The 16026-nt window shown below is 55.1% G+C and overlaps 3 protein-coding genes across 11 annotated transcripts; 2 read left to right on the top strand and 1 right to left on the bottom strand.

Annotated features, from left to right (window-relative positions):
* The first annotated feature begins 2849 nt into the window (after positions 1–2849).
* On the top strand, positions 2850–8228 carry CLIC1 (chloride intracellular channel 1). Its single transcript, XM_036108278.2, has 6 exons — positions 2850–3099; positions 5118–5227; positions 5429–5554; positions 5714–5820; positions 6641–6822; positions 7832–8228. The coding sequence occupies exons 1-6, from the start codon at positions 3061–3063 to the stop codon at positions 7991–7993; spliced, it is 726 nt and encodes a 241-aa protein (XP_035964171.1). The 5' UTR covers positions 2850–3060; the 3' UTR covers positions 7994–8228.
* Positions 8229–8542: 314 nt separating this feature from the next.
* DDAH2 (DDAH family member 2, ADMA-independent) lies at positions 8543–11859 on the top strand. Of its 3 annotated transcripts, none has more exons than XM_036108277.2 (7): positions 8543–8768; positions 9615–9969; positions 10084–10183; positions 10311–10384; positions 10548–10667; positions 11199–11348; positions 11538–11859. In XM_036108277.2, exons 2-7 carry the CDS (start codon positions 9673–9675, stop codon positions 11652–11654), a joined length of 858 nt encoding a protein of 285 aa, XP_035964170.1. In that variant the 5' UTR covers positions 8543–8768; positions 9615–9672; the 3' UTR covers positions 11655–11859. The 3 variants fall into 3 exon arrangements, with proteins under 3 accessions (XP_035964170.1, XP_035964169.1, XP_077911680.1); XM_036108276.2 differs by having other exon boundaries at positions 8544–8768; positions 9611–9969; XM_078055554.1 differs by lacking the exon at positions 8543–8768 and adding an exon at positions 8797–9366 and having other exon boundaries at positions 9611–9969.
* A 301-nt stretch (positions 11860–12160) lies between these two features.
* On the bottom strand, positions 12161–15402 carry MPIG6B (megakaryocyte and platelet inhibitory receptor G6b). Of its 7 annotated transcripts, none has more exons than XM_078055555.1 (6): positions 15307–15402; positions 14815–15102; positions 14509–14599; positions 14123–14247; positions 13903–13982; positions 12161–13773 (listed from the first exon to the last, which is right to left on the bottom strand). In XM_078055555.1, exons 1-6 carry the CDS (start codon positions 15365–15367, stop codon positions 13669–13671), a joined length of 750 nt encoding a protein of 249 aa, XP_077911681.1. In that variant the 5' UTR covers positions 15368–15402; the 3' UTR covers positions 12161–13668. The 7 variants fall into 7 exon arrangements, with proteins under 7 accessions (XP_077911681.1, XP_035964164.1, XP_035964167.1 ...); XM_036108271.2 differs by having other exon boundaries at positions 14123–14163; positions 14755–15102; XM_036108274.2 differs by having other exon boundaries at positions 13903–14001; positions 14123–14163; positions 14755–15102.
* Positions 15403–16026: the final 624 nt, after the last annotated feature.

Here is a 16026-nt window from a genome sequence, read left to right on the forward strand (position 1 = left end):
CCAGAGGAGGTAGAAGCATTCAAATTACACAAAATTCTGGTAGAAGTAAGACCTGATAGGGGCGCCTGGGTGGCTCAGTCGTTAAGCATCTGCCTTCCGCTCGGGTCATGATCCCAGGGTCCTGGGATCGGGCTCCCGCATCGGGCTCCCTGTTCAGTGGGAGGCCTGCTTCTCCCTCTCCCTCTGCCCCTGCTTGTGTTCCCTCTCTCTCTGTCAAATAAATAAACAAAATCTTAAAAAAAAAAAAAGTAGACCTGATAACACCTACACCCCTGCTGAGACATGTCTATCCACCTCTGCAGGTGCACACACACCCACACCCCTAAAGACAGAGGGGTGTCATTCATTCACCCAGCAACTATTTAGTGCCTACTCTGGGCCAGGTGGTAAGACTCAAAGTACTGAACATTAATTAAGTATGGGCTTCGTGAAGCTTACTTTTTAGTGTGTGTGAGAAGAGAAGCAAGGAGATTGTGAGGGGGCCAGAAATAAATACATACTTTAAAAAAACAGATCCCTTGGGACGCCTGGGTGGCTCAGTCAGTTAAGCGTCTGCCTTCAGCTCAGGTCATGATCCCAGGGTCCTGGGACAGAGTTCCACATTGGGCTTCCTGCTCAGCGGGGAGCCTGCTTCTCCCTCAGTCTGCCACTCTCCCTGCTTGTGCCCCGCCCCCGACAAATAAATAAATAAGATCTTTTTTAAAAAATAAATTAAATAAAAAATTAAAAAAAACAGATCGCTTAAAATGCATCTTCCTCTCCAGCTTTGTCCTAAGGTACCCTGAGATGGGGCGATCCCATCCAAGAGGTTAGAGAAAATGGTGGGTTAACCTGGCTCCGCTAAACGATTGGAAAATCCCCTCTAGCAAGAAAGGTAGGGGAGGGAGTTAAGGACTAGGTTAATGGTTACCCCTGGCAAACTGTTGAGCAATGGAGCTATGGAAACCTGAAAGAGACCGTCACAACTCTAAGGCGTGTCAGGGAGGCACACACCTTCCAATCTGGGGTGAAAACAGATTAGGGACTGGTTTACCAAGCCAAGGAAGGGGAGGGAGTGAAAAAGAAGCCACCCTTTGAAGGAAAGGGTAGATACTGAGATAGAAGGGTAAGGAGATGAGACCACAGGAAAACTTCTCTGATGCAGGATTTGGGGGTGCAGCCCAGGGGGCACTGCTGGATAGTACCAGGAGAGGGCAGCATTACCTGTCATCTGGGAAATTAAGGCGAAATACCTTGTGCGTAGCCATGCCAGCCAGCCAAAGTCAATATTGATGATCAAGCCAGCTTTACCCATAAAGCTATAGGAGAGAAAAAGGCAGGAATGAAGCTGCCAAAACCTGTTTGAGCTCAGGGCTGGCCCCATTTGCCTGAGGCGTCTCCCAGAAGGGAGATCTTTGTGTGGCGGATTCTCTGATGGACATTGATCAGCTGGAACAGAAGAGGACCCTAAGAATAGGGCTGTTTTGACCTCCTTTCCTCAGATGCCCTTGTGCAGAATCTGAGGGTCACCCATGGAGGAGACCCCCCACACACACACACACACTCATGGAATCATTCTACAACCTTACAGGATCTTACACTTCAAAGGAACAAACACTGAATATATCTCCTCACTGGGGAGGAGAGAGATAGGCCTTCCCCCAGGGAGGAGAAAACCCACAGAAGAGGAAGGAGGAGAGGAGAGAGGAAACCACTAACTGCTGGTTTCCAGCAGCACATCTCTCAGCCCACCCCAGTCCTCCCCGAAGTCTCCCTTTCTTTAAGTGTCAAGGCCTGTTTTGCTCCTCTATGTCCTTGCACTCCACCGTGTTTTTCTGGAACTGTAGGTCTCTTGTTAGACAGCAGGTGGTGAGGAAGAAGGAGAAGTCATGGTAGGGAAGGAGAGAGATTCAAGACATGGAGGCTGGAATATGTCCAGTTTGGAGGACATACTATTAAGCCGTTTTTCAGCAGATCATAAAGAGTTTGACAGAACCTCCAAAAATCAAGCTACTCTTCCTCTACCTCCTACTTATTTATTTGTGTCCCCAAGGACTCCATTTACATTATTCCATCTGATCTTTGCTTTTTTTTCTTCCATGACAGGACTAGCTACCATCCCCTCCAGAATCAGTGCAGCTCTATTCTAGGGCCACAACAACCCCACCCTTCCCCACCATTCTCTCATCTTCAACCGATCAGTGAGAAAAGGGCTAGGGGCACAGGAAGGGTCCCAGTATGGGCGCAGAAGTGGAAGCATTAAAGCTGACTACGCTACTGAGGAGGAGCAGACCTCCCCCAGTGAGGAGGCCCTTTGGCTCAGCTTCTTGCTTCCCTAGCAGGAGGCCTGGGTGTCTCCCCTCCCATCCCCTGCCCTATCTTTCACCACTCTCTTCCCCCAACCTCAGCGTCCACTTCCAAGTCCCTGTCCTGCTGGAGTCTGGAAGGAACGTGGGAAAAGGAAAAAAGGACCACCTTCACATTCTAAAATTCCCTCCCTGGGCCCTCATGGGCTTGATCAAGCTGTTGGTGTCTTGTGTGAGGGTGGAGAGGGAGTGTCCTCTGATTAATGCAGCAGGGAAACTGAGGCAGGAAAAAAAAATCCTGTGTTCAAGGAGACGGGTGGAGAAACAAGGAGGTTCCCAGGATTCCCCCTCCCTAACACCCCCATCCCTTTTCCTCTAGGAGACCTGAGGCTCTCCCCTCTGCCCCACTCCCGAGATCGTCGAGTCCCGCCCCCCTCCTGTCCCCTCCCCAGGTTCAGGGCGGGGCCGGTCGGTGAGTCAGCGGCTCCCTGATCTAGCCGGGGAGGGGATAGAGCTGGAGGGGCGGGGTGTGGGGTTGTAGAATGATTCCATGAGTGTGTGTGTGTGTGTGTGTGTGTGTGTGTGTGTGTGTGTGTGTGCTGGGCTGGTGGGGAAGCCGTGTCTCGTGTGAGCAGGTCTCATCGGGTTTGTGTTGCGCTGAAGGGCCAGCCCTAGGTCTGGGGGAGAGAATCCCTGCCTGTGGGACCCGCCTTCCCTGGCCCGGGCCCCTCCCAGTTCCCCCAGCGCCGGCCGCTTCCTGGTCCCCGTCGCAACCATGGCTGAAGAACAACCTCAGGTTGAATTGTTCGTGAAGGTAGGAACACCTTCTCGCTCCTAGGCCAGCCTCCCAATTCCTGGAAGGCAACTCTCACCTTTACCCAGCTCCAGCCTTAACTCCCCAATCCCTTCCCTCCTTGACCCCCACCCAACCCCACGTGCAGTCTGCAGTGTGCGCGCCGTTGTGGGGGGTGGCCTCGGGAGGGGAAGACGATTGTTGTGGGTGCGGGTAATGAGAATTCTGTGCTCGACCCTGAAAAGTTTGTAGAAGTGCAAGTTTTCAGCCCCCTAAAGGGCCGGAAGGTAGAGAGAAGGTCCCAGGAGTTGAGAATATTGACGGGGGTGGGGGTGGGGGTGGGAGGGACAAGCTGATGGAAAGACTGGGAGAGAAGGGGGCAGTGGGACCCAACAGGGTTTGGGAGGGTCAGAGGGAAACATCAGGACAGGTGGTCCTACGAGAAGACCAAAGTGAGGGGTGTCTTGGGGGAGACTTGGAGAAGTGCGGGCGCGTGTGTGGCAGGGCAGGTTTCAAGGAAGAGGGTGTGGTGAGGGAGGCTGCGGGGAGATCCACGGGGAAGGACTGGGGGGGGTGGAAGGAGATGGCAGAGTGGGAGTGGACTTCTAGCAGCCCGGCCGGAAGGCTCCCCGGGACTTGGAGAAGCGAGAGAAAAGAAGGTGGCCAGATGGGAGTTTAGCTGGGGCTACCGGGAGGATAGGTGGGGAGAGGGATCAGAAGGAGGAAGAGACCTGGGTTAGGGTGTTTAGGGTTTGGGGGTTTTAGAAACAGGAAAAAGAGAGTCCCCCAACTCAGTCCTCTCTCTGTGGGTGTGGATGAGGAGCGGTGGTCCTTTGGCCTTTGGAGATGAAAGCGCGACAGCGGACTAGCGGACTTCACTCTTTCTGCTCTGCTCCCCTCCCCACTGCAGGGGCATTCTTACCCAATCCTGGACCTCATCTCTGCACCTCCCTCTCGGTCTGTGCCTCCTTGTTTGCACATTCTCCCCACCCTTCGCTTTCCTGCCTCCTTTCTCTCCACTACCCCCTTTGTTCGTCCTTCTTTGTGCGTTCCTGCCGCTTTCTCCCTCCTCGCTGCTTGGGGCTTCTGGGGAAGCCATTCCCTCTCCCTGTGCCCAGCCATGCCTGGGTCCGCCCCCCTTAGGTGTGGTCCCCACCTCACTCACACTTGCCTCAAGGGCTATTTTTATTCCTGGGTGAGGCTGCGCTACGGATTCTGGCCTTGGGTCCAGTGTGAGGAGAGTTATCTGGAGCCGGGGGCCATGTGCTGGGAGACCCCACAAGTAGTGTGTGGGGAAGAGGAAGGTGGCCCTCCACTGCCCAGGCCTCAGCCTCACAGGTCCCTGCCCCCACTCCTTGCCAGGAAGGAAGCTGCTGAGGCCGGAGACAGCCTAGATGAATCACCCTCAGCCTAGGGGGAGGTCCCTTGGGGGATGAGGTCACCACTTGCCAATTAGAGGGCAGCCCCCCTCTGCAAAGCCCTCTACATCTTTAGGGTGAGGCTCTGGGCCCCTTGACTCCCCACCCAGCTGCCAGAAACAGGGTAGAGGTATAGAGAACCAGAACTCTGGCTTCCAAACCCTGCCCTACCATGTCCATTCGCAGGCTCTACTCCATTCAGGAATCTAGGCCTCTAGCCTACAACCCTGGCCTCACCAAAGTCCCTCTCTAGGGATGTGAGAGTTAAATAAGTTCTTGTATGTAAAGTGCTTAGAATAGAAGGTAAAACTGCATTGCTGTTTGTCTTCCCTCTCTAGGGTCCCGATCTCCTGAGTTCTCCCAAACCCAATTCCTCTGCCTACCTCCCACCTGTCTGGGGAATCAGAAGCTGACCTTTGCAGAAAACGTTCCCACTGATCTGCCCTAGGTTTGCTCCACCTCCAGAGTGGAGAGCCTACGTCTGGGGAGAGCTTTTAGTAGCGAGACTGCATGTCATGACTAGGCAGAAAACAGCGTGATCTGGGAGTAGGAGGTGCAGAGAATGGCCTGGGGTAGGTCGGGTGTACCAGGCCTAACCTTGGGGTGGGGGTTACTTTTCAGGCTGGCAGTGATGGGGCCAAGATTGGGAACTGCCCCTTCTCCCAGAGACTGTTCATGGTACTCTGGCTCAAGGGAGTCACCTTCAACGTCACCACTGTTGACACCAAGAGGTGGGCCAATTTCTGTTTCTCTAAACACCCCTTGTGCACACACATATGCACACACACGCTCACCCATCCTAGTCCTTTCATCCTGCACCTTTTCCCCCTCCCTCCACCCAGAGCTCCTTTTTCTTCCCACATCCCTCCATCTCCCCTTTCTGATTCTCCCTGACCCCCTTTTCCTGTCCTGATGCCTGGGCTCTCCCCCAGGCGGACTGAGACAGTACAGAAGCTGTGCCCGGGGGGGCAGCTCCCATTCCTGCTGTACGGCACTGAAGTGCACACAGACACCAACAAGATTGAGGAGTTTTTGGAGGCGGTGCTGTGCCCTCCCAGGTATGAGGGCACTTGGAAAGGAAGGGGTGGGTAGCAGGGAGACTCTAGGAAAGAGAGAGGTGGAAGAAATGGAAAACCGAAATGGTGGTGGGCTGGAGCAGGGGAGCTGAGGCTCCTCCCCAGAAGATATCTTCTCCTGTTTCTCCTACTGGCTTTCAGGTACCCCAAGCTGGCAGCTCTGAACCCTGAATCCAACACGGCGGGGCTGGACATATTTGCCAAATTTTCTGCTTACATCAAGAATTCAAACCCGGCACTCAATGATAGTGAGTCTCAAGGGTTGGAGGCCGGGGTCCTAGGAGGAATGGAGAAGATCCAGGGATTGGGAGGCATTAGGGGCACCTGGAAATTCCGATATTGGGGAGACGGAGCAGATGTTGGCAAACCCTCACTGCCTCCCGCCCCAGCCCCCTTCTTTTTGTTTAAACCCCATATTTCCTTGCATTTTCATTGGCTGTGACTTTAAGCTTCTCTTGTTTGTCACCTAGCCTCTCCTGCACCACTGGGGATGTTAGTTGGGTTGGCTGCTGACCTGTGTTCTGGCAGAAGAGGGTTGTGCTTCAGAACAGTGACTCTAGGGGCACCTGGGTGGCTCAGTCGGTTAAGCGTCTGCCTTCGGCTCAGGTCATGATCCCAGGGTTCTGGGATGGAGCCTGGCATCCGATCCGGCTCCCTGCTCAGCAGGGAGTCTGCTTCTCCCTCTCCCACTCCCCCTGCTTGTGCTCTCTGTCAAATAAATAAAATCTTAACAACAACAACAACGACGACAACTCTAGATCCAGACAGCCTGAGTACAAACCCTACTGGCCGTGTGACTTTGGGCAGTTCATTTAATCTCTCTGTAAATCCATTTCCAGATCTATAAAATGAAGATAACAATGCCTATTTCATGGGTTGATGTGAGAATTAAATGAGTTTTTGTATGTAAAGTGCTTAGAGTAACACATGGAAAACAACTACATTCATGTCAGATATTATTATTTTGGACTGGCCTCACCATTAGTATTCATTCACCCCCCACTCCCCAGGCCCTCCTGGACTATGTCACCCTCCTGATGTTCTTACCAATTCCCCTTTCTTGCACAGATCTGGAGAAGGGGCTCCTGAAAGCCCTGAAAGTTTTAGACAATTACTTGACATCCCCCCTCCCAGAAGAAGTGGATGAGACCAGTGCTGAGGACGAGGGCATCTCTCAGAGGAAGTTTCTGGATGGCAATGAGCTCACTCTGGCTGACTGCAACCTGTTGCCAAAGCTCCACATAGTACAGGTGGGTGGTCATTGTATGAGCAGAGGGTGGCCACTGAGATGGCTCTTTAAGAAGCTCCCACACAGGTTTCCCATGACAACCACTCCAAAGGTGGTTTCTTTCTTAGGGTGGTTTCTATGGATGGCTACCAAGAGCAGACACACCCCATTCCTTCTCGCCAGTCATTGCTGCAAGCCCAGTGCTTTGAGAGAAGTACATTCCGTGATACAGGCTGTGGGTGCAAACAGACTGGCTGGGAGTAACCTATCCCAGTGTTGCTGTCAAGAGTGTTCTTCCTGTCTCTCTCACTGCCAAATCCCCACATCAGACAAAGCAGGCTTTTCCTAAAATCAGAGCTTTAATTCGTTTTATAGCATCGGTCTCCACTTTGTCTTGTGATGAAAGATGAAAACTGCTGCTTCCCATGTTTTTGTCTTAGCCTCAAAGGTATGGTTTAGTTTGTGAAACATGGGCCTAATGTCAGTCTGCCACAGACCTCTGTATTGAACATCTGTGTACTAGGCACTGAAAGACACAAAGATGGATGAGGATTGGTCCTTGCCCTCAAAGGATTTGAAATCTACCTGGGAAGATAGAACAGTCACAAGAAAGTTAAGTAACAAAACATGATTAAAAGCCAGATGAAAAATAGGGACAAAAGTCACAGTGGAGAATTTTCTGATTTGTGAATTACATCTCAGTAAAATCAAGAAGAGAGAAATGGCACCATGGCACGGGGTGGTCTGAAAAGGAGCTGATTATAAATGGCCAGGATTTCAGTGAGTGGAGAGGAAGGGCAAAGACAGGAGAAGATCGTGAGGAGTTAAGAAAGCCAATTGGAGAAGATGATTCATATGGGAGATAAGAATCACAGGAAGAGAAGCCAGATAGTGGGGGTTCTTGAATGCCTGCACAGGAAGGCTAGATTTCATCCTGTGAGTCTTGGGAGAAGGGAAAGACAAGAGCCCGGCATCCAGCTCGGCTCCCCCGTAGGCTAACATGTTGGTCCCTCTCCTCTCCCCGTCCCCAGGTGGTTTGTAAGAAGTACAGGGGATTCTCCATCCCGGAGGGGTTCCGCGGAGTGCATCGGTACTTGCGCAATGCCTATGCTCGGGAAGAGTTTGCCTCCACCTGTCCAGATGATGAGGAGATCGAGCTGGCTTACGAGCAAGTGGCCAAGGCCCTCAAATAAGTGCCTCCTGAGACTCCGTCTCCCCTCTCCATTTTCTCCACAAAGGCACCAACTGGTTTCCACGTGGCTATCCAAGGGACACACTCCAAAATGGCCAGTGGGCAGAGAATCCTGGAGCACTTGTGCAGGGCTGGCTGGGGGGCTGAGGGGAAAAATGGGGAATCTAGGTAAGATTTTTATTGTGGGGTGGTGCGGGTAGGACAATGTATTTCAGTAATAAAATACAGAATGAAAATACAGTGTCGTTTTACACAAAGAGGGCTTGAATGTGGGTAACACGGAATGAGAAGTGGGTCAGTGACCTTGAGCTCAGGGCAGAAGCCAGGAATTTAGAAGAGGGGTATTTGTGGTCAGGCTTCCATTTTTCGTGCCGCTCCACCGTAACGCTGTCTTGTGGTCCATGTCGCATTTGCAGACCAGCCGCCGGGGCCAGCCAGATCTGGGTGGGCCTGGGCTGCACTCACGGGGCGGGGCCGAGTTCTGAGGAGGGGAGCGCAGTCCCCGTGGAGTGGGCGCGGCGTAGCAGGGCGGAATGGGCGTGGTCTCGAGGAGCCCCGCCCCGTCCCGCTTAGACAATGCCCCGAAGCCGCCAGACCATCGCGACCCCGCCCCACCGTAGTTCTTGAGCTCGCCTACCCAGGGACCCCTCAAAAGCCAAGAGCTTCAGTCCCCGAGGCTTGAAGACTAGGACTCCCTTCTCCAACCAACTCTGTCCTCAGGGGGGTGGGGCCCCAGCCAAGATCACAGAGCGCAGGAGTCGGGGTGGCCGCTGGAGGTAAGTCTAGGGGTTGGAGATGTCCCCTGGACCGTGTGCGGGCCGGAGCTTGAGGGTGCCGGGCCGGTGCCTGCAACGGACAGAGTGCAGGAGGCGGAAATTTGGGTGCGGAGCTGAGTGAGGTAGACTTTGGGGAAGATGGACCGGGAGACAGGGTCCTGGAGCCGGGAGTGGCGCCCGCTCCCTGGGACCACGCCCCCGGTTTCCCCGCCCCTTGGATTTCGTTTTAGACCTCTCCCAGTCCTCCGGGACTCGGTCTGGTTTATACTGGGTCGCGCTAGGGGCAGCACGACCGGCCCGGGTGGAGAGAGGATATTTAACTCCTTAGATTCTAATTCCTCCCTCGTTGCCCCTCTTCCTCTTTCTCGTTTGGGCATTCAGGATTTCATCTTCCTAGGCCCTGACCCTCTCCCCAGCTGTCTCTTCCTGTCCCATAACCCCTTTGGGTCCCTCGCCGCACTTCGGGTCCCTATGGCAGCGAGCAGCTGAGGGTTAAGGGGGCGGGGCCGTTGCATTTTTGGGGAGTGAGCGCATCCTAGCGGCTGCCAAGAGGGGCGCCTAGCAGGGACCTCGCGAAGCCCCCGAACAGGGGCAACAGGTGTTTTGAAGATTAGGGGTCCCGGTCTTGTTCCTCGGACTCCCTCCAAAGAAGCAGACCCAGAAGGGTGCGGGGTGGAATGGGGTGGGCAGGAGAGAAAGGTCTGGAGGGGGTGGGGCGAAGTGGGAGGGGCGCCCGGAGATGGCAGAAGGAAGACCCGGGCGCTCCTTACCACCCCCCTACGCCCTTCTGTGCGTGTCTCTTTCTCTGCCTCCCCCCCCCCCCTTTCTGTCTCTTCTCCCAGACAGGTGAAAAAGAGAAAACTAAGAAATCAGCGCGGCCGGAGGGGGAGACTGTGTGGATGGGATGGGGACGCCAGGGGAGGGGCTGGGCCGCTGCTCCCACGCCCTGATCCGGGGGGTCCCAGAGAGCCTGGCTTCGGGGGAGGGTGCGGGGGCTGGCCTCCCGGCTCTGGACCTGGCTAAAGCTCAGAGGGAGCACGGGGTACTGGGGGGTAAACTGAGGCAGCGATTGGGGCTGCAGCTGCTAGAACTGCCTCCTGAAGAGTCGCTGCCGCTGGGACCGCTGCTCGGTGACACCGCCGTGATCCAAGGGGACACGGCCCTAATTACGCGTCCCTGGAGCCCCTCCCGCAGGCCGGAGGTGAGTGCCGGGGCGCGGGTTGGGGCGTAAGGGGAAAGGAGGAGCTGGACGTGCGGAGCTTTAAGAATTGTGGGTGGGAATGTCTGTGCTCCGTGCCCTCTTTCCTGCCCTAAGGTCGATGGAGTCCGCAGAGCCCTTCAGGACCTTGGGCTCCGGATCGTGGAGATGGGGGATGAGAACGCGACGTTGGATGGCACTGATGTTCTCTTTACCGGTGAGGCTGAGGTGCCTGCATCCCTGGGGCTTGGCATTGGGAAGCAGAGTTGGGGAGACTAGGCCATGTCGGGCCTTGTTTCCAACTCACTTTGGCTCTCAAACCTCCGCGGCCTCCCTGGGCTCAGGCCGGGAGTTTTTCGTAGGCCTCTCCAAGTGGACCAATCACCGAGGAGCTGAGATCGTGGCGGACACGTTCCGGGTGAGGAGCGGGACCAGTTTTGTGCTGGGGAAGCGGGGAGCGGATGGGGTAGGAGGGGCGCAGGGAGGCGGCGCGGAGTAGGGAGGAGCCCAGAGCCACCTGTGTTTGAGGGAATCCCCTCACCCCTCCCGCGTCCCTGAATAATTTCCCTTGTTGCCCCTAGGACTTCGCGGTCTCCACAGTGCCGGTCTCGGGCCCCTCGCACCTGCGCGGCCTCTGCGGCATGGGGGGACCCCGCACTGTCGTGGCCGGTAGCAGCGACGCTGCCCAAAAGGCTGTCAGGGTGAGGAGGGGCGGGGTGGGGTGGGGCAGGTTGGGGCGCGGCCAGCAAAAGTGGGCGTGGCTCCTGGCCGGGGAGGCGGAAAGCTGGGAGGTTCAGAGACTTAATTCCAACCCCTGCCCTCATAGAGCCGTTCATCTAGTATGAAAACACGTCAGAAAGGAAGAAGTTACTATAGCAGGACAGGGACAGGGAACACAGTCGATTAACATCGTCTTCCCGAGTTTCCGGGAACCTCCCCAAAGGTGGCGTCTAAGCTATGACGAAGGATGGATGACATTGACTGGTGGGGGGCTAGAGAAGGGAAGAAGAGGGTTGCAGGTAGTAAGAACTGCATGTGTGTCCGAGGTGGAACTTAACAAAGGTCACTAAAATGCTTAGATCAGTGCCTGACACATACTAAGAGCAAGTGCTTGCTATCATTATTATACAACAAATGTAACTGTGTCCTCAGCCCTTAATGGTGGTAGGGCCATCACACTCGGTTGTGGAGAGGCTCTGAGACTTGACCACTTCCTCTTTCCTCTCCCTCAGGCGATGGCAGTGTTGACAGACCACCCCTACGCGTCCCTGACCCTCCCAGATGATGCAGCTGCTGACTGTCTCTTTTTGCGACCTGGGCTGCCTAGTGTGCTCCCTTTTCTCCTGCACCGTGGAGGCGGGGACCTGCCCAACAGCCAGGAGGTGAGGGAAGGCAGGAGCTCCACCACCAACAATAACCAGAGGAAGGAGTCTCAGGCCTTCCTAGCGGGACGAAGAAGGGGTACCTTCTCTAGAAGCGTGGGTGGTGCCACTCTGAGCTGGCTTCAAGAAGGGCCTGGCTGTGGCCTTGGGGTCTTACTCCCCTCTCCCCACTTTGTGTCCTCCCTGCAGGCACTGCAGAAGCTCTCTGATGTCACCCTGGTACCTGTGTCCTGCTCAGAACTGGAGAAGGCAGGCGCCGGGCTCAGCTCCCTCTGCCTGGTGCTCAGCACGCGCCCCCACAGCTGAGGGCCTGGCCTTAGGGTTCTGGCTGGCCAGGGGTAGGGCAGCATAGGGAGTAGAAGGGGAAGGAGGCTTAGATAGAGGACGGTGAATAGGTAGTAGTGGGGAGAGGGCCCCAAGATGGGGGGTGGGGGCTTAGTGTGGGAAAAAGGATAGAGTCCACTGGGTGAGTCCTCTTCCTCAGAACTAATAAAACAGAACTGACCTTTTAGACTGGGCTGTGGCTGGTGTCTTACTGGGATAGGGACAGGGCTGAAATCTGAGGTTGAGGTTAGTCTCTCATTCATCAAACCCTCATTAGGCACTTACTGACTCAGTGCCCAGCCCTATCATAGGTGTTTGGGCACAAGATGGACAGGATAGTATTTCTATTGTGGGGAGCATATATGAGGTAGAGAAGAAAGACTAGGGTGGATCACTCAATTTATCTAAATGTCAGATGATTCAGAGACTGGTAGATTACCAACCTACCCCAAGTTGATAGAGAGGAAGAAGTGACGCTTTCAGGGACGTTCATTTTCATTCACTCATTTACTGAGGCTTAGCAGTAATATAAAAAGGGTCAGTCTTCTGATAGCAGGGAACTCACAGTACATTGAAATTGAAATACAGGTTGTGATGGAACAATTCACAGGGTGTTGTTGCTAAGAGATAAATAAGGAGACTGCCTACAGCATCAAAATGTATGCAGGGGTAGGCAGAGAGGGTCAGGAATGGCTTCCCAGAAACAGCAACATTTCAACTGAGTCTTGGGGATAAAGAAGAATTAGCCAGGAAGGTAGTGGGGAGGAGGAAAAAAGGTCCAGGAAGAAGGACTTGTGTGGCGCGAAGCCATATTTGGAGTCTGGGGAGAACCTCTGCCAGGTTGGCATGCTGTGCGCTTGTGGAGTGACAGAGACAAGCCTGGAGGGTAGGCAGAGTGCTGCCAGCACCTTGTACCCAAAGCCAAGGCCCATGGGTCCAGAGCTGAAAGTTATGGAAAGAAATCCTGCAACTCTGGAATACAGGTTGTGAGAAGGTTTGCATTTGGGGAGAACCTCTCTGGCTTCAGGGAGGAGGGCAGGAGCAAGAGGATGAGGTGGGGCTATGAGTCACCCAGGGAGGAAATGAGGAGAGTATATTCAGGTGGCAGCCCTGGGCGTGAAGAAGGGTATGGATTTCACAGTGACATTAAAATAGAAAGACAGGACTTGGTTCATTGTGTGGGAGTGAGCAGAAGGAGGTCTGCATGACTCCCAGTTTCTGGCTTAGGCAACTGGTTGATCAAGAGAGAATGCAGAGGAGGATTGAGTGAGTGACAATGAGTTGGGTTTTAGATATGCTGGGTGCAGAATGCCTACAGCCAACCAGGCAGGGATGTCCCAGGGATAGATGGGAAATCCCATTACTCGAGATCTGAGCTGGAGAGAGCTCTAGATGTTGTTTGCAGAGGTGAGGGCTGAGGACTGGCTGTGGATGACAGATTCCCAGAAGAGAGGGAAGTCAGATAAAGGGACGAACCTAGAATGGTGGGGAATACCATGGGGATAGGGAGCAAGGAAGAGGAGTCCAAAAGGAAGACACCAGCATAAAGAAAGGAAGTAATCAAAGACCAAGCTAAAAACTCTACTGGGTGTGGCCTTTAGGATCTCACCGGCAACCTCATGGAGAGATGACGAGCAGGAGGAGTGGAGTGAAGGAAAAGACAAGGTGTAGGCCCCTGATTCAAAGAGCTGGACTGTGGAGGGAACCAAGAGACAGGACAACTATCTAGGACTTGTTGATGTCTTAAGATAGGGAGGCAGGGCTTGATCAGGTTTAGAGAGGGCACCAGTGGTGAAGAAGACATGAAAGTTACAGGAGGGAGGGTAACTGAAGGAGCACAGTCAGTCGCAGAGAACCCGGGGCTCCTGACTCTCAGGCTAGTGCTCATTTCTATCCCGTGGTGCATTCCTTTGTCAGGTGAGGGGCCAAGAAGGGGTGGGGAGTTGTGGAGAGCTGGGAACCTCCAGCTTGTGAGGTTTGGAATAAGGGCTTCCCTTCAAACTACAACCGCATAGATGGTGGAGGCATCAGCGGGGGCCACTGGGGACAACCGGAGGGGCCTTCTGAGGGCCAGATGATCCAGGTCTGCGTAGAGAAGGCTCTGAAAGGTGGGGAGGAAGGCAGGAGGGTCTCAGAAGTCGGACTTGCTGGGGAATTCAGGCCTCTGTCTTTCTTGGTTCACTTTTCTTGGGGATTCTGTCCAACCCCCTTCCAATCCCCAGGCCCTTACCGCCTCCTGGTCCAGTTCCCCTGCATTCTTAGGCTCCTCCTCCTTTACTGGCCTCTGGGGCTTGACTTTCACGAGTGGATCTATATGGGGGGAACAGAGCTGAAGGATTGAGAGAAAGTGACCAACACTCTGCTCCCAGCAAGGAAGGGCTCAGACTCAGGAATTGAGAGGTGGGAAGTGTGGGAGCAGTAGAAGGAAAACGGGGTGGAGTTAGTCTCACCAAATCTGGGGAGTGGTCGAGGCGGGTGCGGGGGTGATCGTCTGTAACGGATGTATAAGTCTTTGAGAGCCACCAATTTTGTCTCTCGTCTTCTCCGGGCCAACAGCAACCCAGCAACTCGAAGGCTCAGACCCGCAAAACAATTTAGGCTCCACCCCCACAGATAGTTCCGCCCACACTCTGATCCTGCTCGGGCTCTAGCTTCGCCTCCCTAGCCAGGGCTCTGCCTACCAACCTGCGGCCTCGGCCCAAGTGGTCACCTCCCCCCTGCCTCTCTAAACCACACGCCGGAGCTCTAGGTCTAGCTTCTGTCTGCCAAGTTCTGGTCCTGCCCCTCCCGCCTCTGGTCACGACCCGTTTAACCAGGCCCCGCCCATTGTGCTCACCTGTGCCACCACCAGACCACGCCCAACGCCCCGAGTCCCAGCACCAGCCCAGCGCCCAGCAGGGGGATCAGGAGCTGGGGATTCACGGACCCTGGGGGAACGGAGGACGGGGTGGTGGTGGTGGATACTGAGGTTAGGGGTGCGAGGACAGAGAACTAGCTCTCCCGCCCAGGAACCCCCCAGCTAAGGCCTCTCTCCCTTCCGAGGGTGTGTGTCCAAGTCCCGCGCACAAAGGCCTGGACCTACCATGGGTAGGCCCCGGTGCCCTGCAATCAGCCCCGTCCCCTAGCACGTGAAGCACCGTACGGCTTTCTTCCTCGTGGCGGCCCCTGCAGAAAAAGGTTCCTGAGTCCCCCGCGCTCAAGAGCAGCTCCAGCCGCCGGATACTAGGGTCCAGGGCACGTAGGCGACCAGCAAAGGGCTGGACTGGAGACACAGTGGGGGTCCCGCTCGATGAGGCCCACAGGATGGGGCGGCGTCCTTTGGACAAGCCCTTGCAGGCCGGGAAGCTAGGCGCCCAGGCCCAGCGGATGGGATGCGAGACCCCTACGCAGGAGAAATTCACCGAGTCTCCAGGGCGGCCGTCCAGTGAAGCTGGGGTTGGAGGGGACAGGGGTTAGGGCAAGTCCACAGGGCAAGACGAACCCCACTCCCGTCTCCTCTCCCTCACCTCTCCTCTGTGCCCCCCGCCAACCTGGATCATCCCACACACATTAACCCTCCCCTCCCCATCGCTCCCCCCTCCCTCAGTCTTTCCTAGCGCCCATCCCAACTTTCCTGGCCGGGGAGATGGCTTACCCCCGGGGTCCCCCTGGGCCCTAGACAGCAGCAACGGCAGCAGCTGCAGAACCAGAGCCATGGCTGGGATGTGGTGGGGGTAGGAGGCGAGTGTATCAGCGGAGGAAACCGGAGGGAAACTGGGGGGAGGGAGTTGGGGGGGCCGCGGGTTGGGGGCTCCGATAAGAGCGGGGAGGGGCAACCAGCCGCCGGGATCCCTCTGGGAGTCCTCGCTGGCTCGCTCACAGCCCTCAAACAATACTCAGTTGAAAGTGGTGCTCGGTCTGGTTACAGAAGCACTTTCGTACTTTTAACTCCTGCCCGGTAGCAGTGGCCCCCGAGCATCCTGGCTGAGTTCAAATCCTGCCTTGGCCCTCTACTAGCTGAGTGATGTGGGCCAGTCGTTTAACTTCTCTGGGCCTGTTCGTTCATCTGTAAAACAGGGACAAAAGCACCTACCTTCTAGAGTATTGAGAAATAAAAAAGTAATACACCTAAAACGCTTAGAACAATGGCTGACACATAGGAGCACTTGGTGCTCACCATTATTAGTATTATTGCAACTTCTATTCTTATTCTAGCTTCTACTTCACCTCTCTGTGCCCAGGCTGTCCCTCCTGGCCAATGGCGCACCACCCAAACTGGCAGGTTTTGATTTGGGAGACACTTTGGAGCAGGCCACATGCCCCATACCCGGGACTTCATTGGCGCCCGCTGAACTAGAGCAAGCCAGGCTAGGCC

This window comes from Halichoerus grypus, chromosome 9 (assembly GCF_964656455.1).
Source record: "Halichoerus grypus chromosome 9, mHalGry1.hap1.1, whole genome shotgun sequence".
Classification (NCBI taxonomy): domain Eukaryota; kingdom Metazoa; phylum Chordata; class Mammalia; order Carnivora; family Phocidae; genus Halichoerus; species Halichoerus grypus.

Bases quoted from the DNA above. Each gene is read 5' to 3' on its own strand.
- CLIC1 (XM_036108278.2), top strand. From the start codon at position 3,061: ATGGCTGAAGAACAACCTCAGGTTGAATTGTTCGTGAAG. The intron at 5,228-5,428 runs GTGGGCCAATTT...GCTCTCCCCCAG, and splicing joins ACCACTGTTGACACCAAGAG to GCGGACTGAGACAGTACAGA. The intron at 5,555-5,713 runs GTATGAGGGCAC...ACTGGCTTTCAG, and splicing joins GCGGTGCTGTGCCCTCCCAG to GTACCCCAAGCTGGCAGCTC.
- MPIG6B (XM_036108270.2), bottom strand. From the start codon at position 15,367: ATGGCTCTGGTTCTGCAGCTGCTGCCGTTGCTGCTGTCTAGGGCCCAG. The intron at 15,103-15,306 runs GTAAGCCATCTC...CTCCAACCCCAG, and splicing joins GGCCCAGGGGGACCCCGGGG to CTTCACTGGACGGCCGCCCT. The intron at 14,600-14,754 runs GTAGGTCCAGGC...CCGTTCCCCCAG, and splicing joins GGCACCGGGGCCTACCCATG to GGTCCGTGAATCCCCAGCTC.
- DDAH2 (XM_036108277.2), top strand. From the start codon at position 9,673: ATGGGGACGCCAGGGGAGGGGCTGGGCCGCTGCTCCCACGCCCTGATC. The intron at 10,184-10,310 runs GTGAGGCTGAGG...CCCTGGGCTCAG, and splicing joins CACTGATGTTCTCTTTACCG to GCCGGGAGTTTTTCGTAGGC. The intron at 10,385-10,547 runs GTGAGGAGCGGG...TGTTGCCCCTAG, and splicing joins TCGTGGCGGACACGTTCCGG to GACTTCGCGGTCTCCACAGT.